Below are 9,800 nucleotides of genomic sequence, written 5' to 3' on the forward strand. Positions count from 1 at the left end.
AGATGCTGCAAATCAGAAATAAAATAAAATGCTGAAAACTGTCGGTTGATCAGGTAGCATCTGTGGAAGAAGGTACAAAATAATTTTCAAACCAAGAATTATCGTTAGAACATTTCCTGTACGTACCCGTTCATGGTTTAAGGCAAATACAGTTTGCAAGCACTGTCCTTTCTAAAGGCTGCTTGAAATTCCAAGACATCAGTTGCTGTGATTAAATTAAAAGTCACAAATGATAAGAATTTGAAATATATTTTTAAAAAATGTTTGGGTTTTACTATAACTGGGTTAGCACCTTAAAGAGAAAAGCCAAATTAAATTTAATTTTCCATCCTCCATTTAAGTGCAATATTGAAGCCTCTCACTGAGCAAACACATTATATTGTATTCAAATTTGCAAACTAATTTCAAATACTGTGAAGCTGTTTTCCTGCCACTGATTCTGCAGTTTGGTGGAATATTTACTTTCAACACATTTATAGTTCTGTTGGATATTCATGCCAATGGACCTTAAAATACAGGAAAGAGAACTATGTATATATGTAAATGAAACTTTGAAATGGATGAAAACAGCAAGTAGGTGTTCAGGTGGGGACCAGTGAAATAGGTGTAAATTTTATGCACATGCATATATGGGTATAATAGACCATAATAAGACCATAAGACATAGGAGCAGAAGTAGGCCAGTTGACCCATTGTGTCTGCGCTGCCATTCAATCATAGCTGCTAAATGCAAGGTTTTGTGGATGTTTTGCTAGAGTATAATGAAGTGTTGGCTTTACATTAAGGTTCATGATATGTTGATGAGTGCTCTTCTGTTACCTCTGACTTTTGCATTTTGTTTTTGACTATACCAATGTAATATTGAGATGTTTTATGATCAGATTGGCTAACCCACTCACTTCCTTTAAGTATAAACTTGGACTTTAGAAAAATTCCCTCAAAAATAAAACTTCAAAATCCTTTTACCAGACACACACAGAATGAAGGAATGAATGAATGAAATGGTACAGAGAAGTGAAAATATTCAAGTCAAGGAATTATTTATAGAAATTGTTTAAAAATATTTCACATCCTTGTTGATTAAAAGAGTATTGCTTAATATTATTTAGAACTTAATGCATTGTCCTATAATAGTGATATCCTGGTTTTCCAGCAGGTCAAAACCAGTCTCTGCGCGTGCCTGTTACTCAAGGTCCTCGTCCCAGTTCAATTATACTTTATCCACAAACAAGTCCTGTCCAGGTTGGTCTGCCTGCACAAAACATTTCCAGCCACCCTGCTGTGCCAGTCACTTGTCCTCCAGGACACAGTAGGAGTGAGGTGCATCACAAGGTATCTAGTCCAAGCGCAGTATCTAATTGTACCGAGCAGAGGATATCTACAATGTTGGTGAATGTTGGCAAACGAAATTCTTCCGGTGAAACGAATAATACCCACAACAGAGATGCAATGCCTGAAGTCCCAACACAAAAGGAGATACCCGCTGTGAACAACTGCCCCAGAAATCCAGCAGCACTACCTTCGGCAACTCTCCCGCATCCGCATGCTTACCAACACCCACCAATGGGACACGCTGCCAATCTGTTCGGAGCTGCAGCTCGGTTTCCTTTCCACCACCCATACTTTTTGCCTGGACCGCCCTACTTTCCTTCAAGGTACGTAGGATCAGAGCTAAAGCTTTATTTGTACTTGCGGCCCTTTTGCACTGTGAAGTCTGAAATATTTGCTTAATTTTGTTGTCAGCAATAATGTAGTGTGTCACAGTCCCAGATTGTTTGAAATAAATATGCATAATGCTGGAAGTACTCAGCGTGTCATGCAACATATGTGGAGAAGGAAGCAGTGTTAACGTTTCAGGTTAATTAACTTTCAACTTGAAATATCAACCCCATTATTCTTTCAACAGATGCTCCCTGACCAGCTGAGTATTGCCAGCATTTTCTGTTTTTATTTAAGATTTCTATCTTCTGCTGTTTTTATTGCTTTCTGTTATTGCCAAGATATAGGTATGTATCTTTTACTCTAAGTGTGCTGATGGATCTTACGCATTTGAGCTGTTTTTCTCACAATGTTCACTGATTCCACAATTTCCCAGGTACACTTGGAGTCAAGTTGTACCTGAGATTTTACTGCTTGTTTCCAACATGCGCTTCAAAGGAAACCTTCAACCAGAAAGCAGTGCTGTATGCCGGTAGAACCCTACTGTACTCATGCTTACATGTACTGCAAGGTTTGAAGTCCCAGGCCCTCTGACATTTGTCACACTGGTGCAGGCTTTATAAACTCTGAACCATGAAAATCTAGCAGCAGGAGGCAATATTTCTGTGCACAGTTAGTTGTTAAGGTGCAAGTGGGTTAGAGGGCAAAGGGTAAAGGTTGGAAGGGAGTGGGTCATTTATTCAAGATTCTGTTCCATTGACTGCCATGATGCTGGAGGAAGAGTTAGGGAATGGAGAGGCAGTGAATAGTGAGGGGCTGACCATTTTTCAGTTCAAGCCTATACGAGCAATGTCTGATTGCTTGAAATTTAGTAAAGCTTACAGTACAAGCACATGCTCTAACTGCTCCTGGAAGATGAAGGGAAAATAGGTGAAGTCTGTTCTGGTAAAGGTGAATGCCAGTGGCCACCCCTATTTTACCAAACCCTGAGATATGGTTTGTATCAGCAGATGTGAGCTGAAATGCTGTGAGGCCAGGACACTGAGATGAGAACGAGCTGGATTCAGTGGGTGTCTTGGAGATGTGGCTTGTGCCTTCATGTCATCCAGGAACAAATGAGCAATGTAGACCACTTTGCAGCAACATAATCGGAAATTCTAGGAAGGGTGAGCAGTATTCCGGGTAAGCTGTGACTGTGTAGAGAACTGATCGTGAATGCAGCTCTGGTATGATTGGCTCTTTTGAGAATATTCAGTTTGAGTCTTTGGAATTGGTACTAACTGATTCTTCTGTGGGTGAACAAGGCCAACCTGGCTAAAAGTTTCACTGGAGACTAATTTTATGTATTGCACAACTGCTGATTGGACACAAGAAAACATACCTGGGAACAAACAAGAATATTAAAAAGTCTTGCACCTCCAGCTATTATCATTGTATAATTAGTTAATACAGCTTTACTGATTTTTAGTTTCATAATAGCAGTTATTTCAGTATTGTATAGATGAATTTTGAGATTATGTCTTTGGAAGTGCTTTTGGTATGGAACTAGGTCACAATTAAGATTGAGGAGCTGAACTTTAAGATTTTTAAAGACAGACAGTGCCCTTTTAACAACTGCTTGATGATTCCACCTCATATTCCTAGTTCTCCCCCAGTGCATGATGAACTAACTATCCACACTCTCCAAATATTTAAATTTTGTTAGCTCATGCGAAGGAGTTGTAAAAGTTTTCAGAATGAATAGAGCCAGTACTCTGTGCACATTACCAACCCATTGCACAAAACTAGCTGTAAGAGAACTGGGTTACACAGTAGGCTGTGCTATAACATGAATTGAAAATAACTGTTGAGTTTCCACGAATTAAGTTCAGGATAGTTCCTGATGGTCATGGATAAAAGCAGAGTTGATTCGTTTCAAAACAGATGGTTCTGTAAGAAGCCACATGCAATTATAAACATACGTTATAATGTTGGTGTCCATCCCTAATCATTTTAAGGAGAACAGTAGAGGAAGATTTTTTTTTTCAGTTAGCCACATTGGACTCATAATTTCAGTCCCAGAATGGAGAATCAAATCAAATTTACAGGAAAATCTTCTGCAATCGGTAGCACCACGGGAGAACTGTTGTATAAGTAAGTAAATGTTGCAAACAAGTTAATACAAGCACTTTAAAAGCCTGACTTGTAAATGTAGTCACTTACATGTTTGAGATGGCAAATAAAGCTCCCATCTATAGAAGGAAAAAATATCAGTACTTGGATGCCAAAGGGGGCCACTACCAGAAATTTACTCTGCTGACAGCCTCCTTCTGTGCAATAAGTAGACTGTTAACTGCAAATAGTTGCCCCCAGCAGCCCACAGATTGGTCTCTCATTATTAGTTTTAGAAGCTAACCATTCTTAAATTATACACTGACATAAAAAGTTGGCAAGTCTTTAATGGTTCTCCATAGTTTTTCTGCGCAGCAATTTATGTTCATATTATTATTTTTAGATAAAGTTTTTGAATATTTTGGTGAACTGTCATTGCAATGGGAATCCATTTGCTACTGTGAACTTGTAAAAGTTTTTATTCATGTTACTGCAGATATTATCTTAATCATTCTACTTACACTTTGGATATTCATCTACCTTATGTTCTCTCAGCTTTTTCCACATTTTCTTCATTATGCATAACTGTTAGCCAATGTGTTGAAGACTGATCAGCTCAGAGGACACACCAATGATTGGGTTATTCTTGCTTCATGATTCTAGTATATTTTTAGGTCTTCCTGAAAACTTTTTATCCCTTTCAATAATGTTATATTACAGTGGATATAGGGGAGAGGGAACTTAAGTCCCTGTTGAATAACTTTTAAACAACACGTTAACTACCAAGACTTCTAGTAAGTAAGATTAGTCGTTTCAAAGTTCATCCTTCTGCTATCTGTAGAAGGCACTGATTACATTCCTAATTTAAAAAGAGACGTAAATTTAAATTGATGGAAAATACTGGGACACAAACTTGCTGCAGCTTCACCACAGGCCTTCTAGAACAGGTATGCATCGTAATAACATAGCAGTGCTGTTCAGTGAAGCCATACACCCTTTCACATTGTTTCCTTATAAAAAAGTGAAATGGTATATTGTAAAACTTAAATATAGTAAGCACTGTAAAATTAAATAGACTTTCCATCATGGAGGTCACCAAATTGAACATTAGAAATAGGAGCAGAAGTCAGGCATGCAGTCCGTTGAGTCTGCTCCACTATTCAAAAGGGTCATGACTGACCTGGCAATGGATTCGGCTCTACCTACCCCAGGATTTTCTCTATAACCCTTAATTCCCCTGATATGCAAAAATCTATTTAACTGTGTCTCAAGTATATAGGATGAGGCAGCCTGGACTGCTTCTCTGGGCAGAGAATCTGCAGATTCACTACTCTCTGGGAAAAGCAGAGAGTAGCAGCTCCCGCCTTCCTGTTCTGCAGATAGTAACCAGTACTCACTATGGGGTCCTCAATTTGCGTTTTGTTATTGTACCTTGCTTTGAAGATTTTAAACAAAAAAAAATGCATTTTGGAGCCCAGATGTTGCTGGCAAGACCATGTTTCTCACTCATCTCTAATTGTCCTTCAGAAGGTGCTGGTGATCTACTTTCTTTAATAGCTGATGAAAATGTTTCCACTGTGCCACTGGTGAGGAGTTCCGGATTTAAACCCAGTGAATACGAAGTGCTGGTGATCAAGATGGTGTGCAACTAGAAGGGAAACTAACAATGATGGTGTTCCTGTGCACCAGCTGCCCTTGTCCCTGGTGGTACTGTGAGATTGCAAGTTTGAAAGGTGCTGTTTGAGTAGTCTGGGCAAATATCTGCAGTACATTTCATAGAAAATGTATATTCCAGCCACTTTGTGCTGGAAGATGAATGTTTAAGATGGTTTGTAGGATAGCAATCACATGGGCTATTTTGTCTTGTTTGCACCATACTCATCTAGATGAATAGAAAGTACAGTTGAAAGATAGAACTTGAGACTCATTTAGAAGAGTAGAAAGATACAACTTGGGCTGCACATGGTTTGGTGAAATGGTCTGAAAAATGACAGATGGAGCTTAATCTGGATGAATGTGAGGTGATGCATCTTGGGAGCACCATGAATGGGGTGATATTAGGGAACGTTAAGAAGCAGAGGATGTTTGGAGGTAGCAACACATGTCAATAGGTGGTTTGGAAGGCATACAGGTAAGTCTTCATTAGTCAAGGTGCTGAATGCAGGAGTAGGGAGGTTATGCTCCAACTATATAAAACCTTGGTCAAACATCAGCTGGAATACTGTATGTATTCCTCATCGCCAATCATAGGAAGGTTGTGACAGCACTGGAGAGTGTACAGAGGAGATTTATCAGGATGTTGCCTAGGATGCGGCACTTATAAGGAGAAGCTTAGGTCTGTTCTCCCAAGCGTGAGGGAGGTTAAAAAGGGCCATGCATAATGTACGTAATATTATGAGGGTATAGGGTAGACTGAAGAAACTGTTCTCTGTATCATAGATCAATAAGAGAAGAGCACATAGATTTAGGGTAAAGAGAATGAGATTCACAGATTTGAGAGGAACTTTCTTCATCCAGAGGTCAGTTGGGACCTGAAATACACCGATGAGAGAGTGAAGCTGGATTACTGACAGCATTGAAGTGTCTGGATGAACACTTAGGATGGGATTAACACAGAAGGGTGTCCACTGGTCAGCATGGACAGATTAAGACCATTAGACCATAGGACGCAGGCATAGAATTAGGTCATCTAGCCCATTGAGTCTGCTCCACCATTCAGTCAGGGTTGATCTATTATCTCTCTCAACCCCAATCCCTTGCCTTCGTCCTATAACTAATCAAGAACCTGTCAACCTCTGCTTTAAATATACCCAAAGATGGCCTCCACAATCATCGGTAGCAGTGAATTCTGTAGATTCACTTCCCCTGGTTAAGGAAATCCTTCCTCATCTCCGTTATAATATTACAATCCAGGACTTATTTAATCTGTCGCCCTCATGCTCTCCTGCGGCCACACTTCCCCTTTGTAATTTTTGAAGATTGATTGACTTGAATATCTGGGTGTCATGGCCAATCCCAGTAAATGGAACAAGTCACAAACGGTGACTAGGTGGCAGATCCTGAAGCCCACACTGGAAAGTTCACTGCAGTTACCACCCGTCAAAAGCCTTTCAACAATTTATAAATAATTCTGATAATCAGAGGCATTTAAAAATACTTCAAATATATTTAAAGAATCGTGTGCAGCTCAAGGGCCCACTGGCTTCATTGAACTGTGTGAAGCCAGCTGCATCCCTTTCAGCTCTGCTTTAGGAGTCATATCAGGCAGAAACCAGGGAGTATTAAGCTGGGTCATGAGCAGATTAGAGCAGAGCAACATGTAGACATATGACCTGTACTGAAAGATCTCAAAGGCCTTTAAGCCTAAATAAATTGATGATTCAATGTACAGTCGGCCCTGCTTATCCGCAAGTTCCGCATGCACGAATTCAACCAACTGTGAATCAAGGAAACCTGGAAGTGCTCTCCCAGCACTCGTTTGAGCATGTACAGACTTTTTTTCTTGTCATTATTCCCTAAACAATTCAGTAAAACAACTATTTACATAGCATTTACATTGTATTAGGTACTATAAGTAATCTAGAGATGATTTAAAGTATACGGGAGGATGTGCGTAGGTTATCGTGGATCAGGATTGAAAAAAATCAGAAGTTCTCTTACTAAGTAAGACGGAACAGCTACATCCAGTATATTTAGCATCAGTTTGTCTTAGAAAATAGTATATATTTAACCTTTCTATGCATATAAAACACTTAAGAGACATATGTATTCAATAATTAAACCACTGCGTTGATTAGTAATAATTGTAGCTTTCATCGGGGCAGGGCCTTTCTCACTTTATACTTTAAAATTGTTCCGATTATTAACCAACTATAGCCTAACGGTTTTCCAATGACTGATGGTGTTTCACCTCTTTCCGATCGCTTTATTATTTCCACTTTATTTTCAATTGTGATCGTGATTATTTTCATGAACAGAAACACTGCAGATTCAGAGCTCTGCTGGGTCCTAAAGACCACTGCTCTGAAACAGGTTAAATAAGGTCAGGGGTTCCGCTGGGTCCTAAAGCCCAGCGCCACTGAAACAGGTTAAATAAGGGACTTGAGCATCCGCGAGAGGTTCCGGAACCAATCATTCTCGGATAAGGAGGGCTAACTGTATTGATGCTACTAAGTTTCCCCTTGTTATTCTGTAAAGTACTCAAAACTTCATTGCTCTTTGAACTCTATTTAATGACTGTCATCTAATACTCAGTCTCCTCAAATTATTAGCAATCACTGAACTGATTCTGTTTCTTATTTCACAACAGTACTTGTCCTTATAGCAGACCACCCTATGGTTATGGAGACTTTGCAAACAGCATATCGGAATGCTTAGGCTACTATGAGGATCGATACCAGAAGCACGAAGCTATGTTCTCAGCGCTGAATAGAGACTACCCTTTCAGGGAGTACCCAGACGACTGTCAACGCAGTGCAGACTCCAGGAGCAATAGCAGCATTGAGGAAGGGCCCCACCCTAATAACTTGGGAGGAGAAGAGTACCTGAGCTCCATGCCAGAGCTGGATGTGGGCGCATTGGAGAATGTGTTCACAACTCCAATGTCTGCTCCCTCACAGCCTCAGAGAGTGGAGATGGCCCACAGTGATGATGAACAAGAAGGAAAAATTTTAAAAAGCCTGTAGCAAGTCTATTCAATTTTGTTTAAAAAATACCATCATAAAAAGTATCTCTGTGGAATAATAATTCTTTTATTTATAATAAACCAAACTGAGAATTCACAGCTTTGTCTCCACATGGGAGCATTTGATATTTATAACATCTATGCATGAAAATATCAGTAGTGAAAAATATAACTTTCACACACAAAAAATATAAAATGGAAAAAAATGTTGGTGTAACCTGCTGTTATTGACTCATTTTAAAATGCTTTTAGTAACCACCTGATTTAGTTTCAAAATTCTAACCTAACCACTAGTTAGTGCTCTTGATACTAGTCTTTGTCCATCAGCTTCTGTAAGTGTTGTTCATATTGTTATAGTTTCTTTCTGAGTTGTGTTTTAATAAACTAACACTAAACCTACAGTATATTTTTTAAAACAATTGTTTTTGTTAATTGCTCCCTAGTCATATATGATAAAGTTGCAGTTCATTATGGCTTATTTTGAAAATCTATTATTAATATACCTTGAAAACACAGCCTAGGAGACTGTTGTGTCAATACCACAAAATAATTTGACTGTATGGGATAGTGACCCACAATTTCCATGTGTGGCCAGTTTTAAACCAAAGGCAGTGCTGGCAGAAGCAGAGATGGGAGGTCTGAAGCCAGTCTCTCCTGAAACACAAGCAACAAATTGCCCATGGTGCAGTGCCCATGTACTGAGATGAGCCCATATTCATTGGGCCTGGAGACTGGTTGCTGACAGACGAACTCAAAAGAGGTAACAAATCTTCCAAAAGAGGATTTTAATCTCTATATTCATTTAGTCCCAGCAATTCTCAATGTTGCATGATTTATTATAAGCCATCAAGAACTGTTTAGCCTTCAAATTCCTATATTTTTAATTATAGTTAGCTTTCTTAATTCAGCATATTGCATAGAAATTTAGTGAATCAATTAGTTTTAATTAATCTTTTTAAAACAGTAGTGATAATTCAGAACATTCCTGAATTGATAATAATTAAGGGGAAGGCAATAATTTGCCATCCCTAACTTGTAACATTATTACATATTCATATATGTTGTTATAATAAATATTTATATTTATTGCAGTCCATTTCTGGTGTCCTTTTTATTGCTTCAATAAAGATGATTTGGGATTCTAAGCAGTTGGCTAGCTTTCTCTGTATTTCACCATTAAACTGTTCTCTTTCTGGGTGTTGTCCAATTTACCATGCAATTCTGCAATTATAGTTTTTACTTCCTACCTAACTTACAGCTTCCCCTTTGTGTTTGTATCTGCCACACCGTTTTCAAACTTAATACATTTAGTAACTTTTTTTCAGCCACTGCCTTTATTTCTGAAAGTAACATTTTCACTGTCTTA

The 9,800-nt window shown here is 38.8% G+C and overlaps 1 protein-coding gene across 1 annotated transcript in view; it reads left to right on the top strand.

Moving 5' to 3' along the window:
• LOC132405730 (transcription factor SOX-30-like) overlaps positions 1-9,001 on the top strand; it is a 70,040-nt gene extending 61,039 nt beyond the window's left edge. Inside the window, exons 5-6 of the mRNA XM_059990766.1 lie at positions 1,154-1,655; positions 8,060-9,001. Coding sequence (XP_059846749.1) covers positions 1,154-1,655; positions 8,060-8,435 — 878 coding nt within the window. The 3' untranslated portion in view covers positions 8,436-9,001. The remainder of the gene's footprint in view (positions 1-1,153; positions 1,656-8,059) is intronic.
• Positions 9,002-9,800: the final 799 nt, after the last annotated feature.

The sequence above is a fragment of the Hypanus sabinus genome, chromosome 15, assembly GCF_030144855.1.
Source record: "Hypanus sabinus isolate sHypSab1 chromosome 15, sHypSab1.hap1, whole genome shotgun sequence".
In the NCBI taxonomy this organism is placed as follows: Eukaryota; Metazoa; Chordata; class Chondrichthyes; order Myliobatiformes; family Dasyatidae; genus Hypanus; species Hypanus sabinus.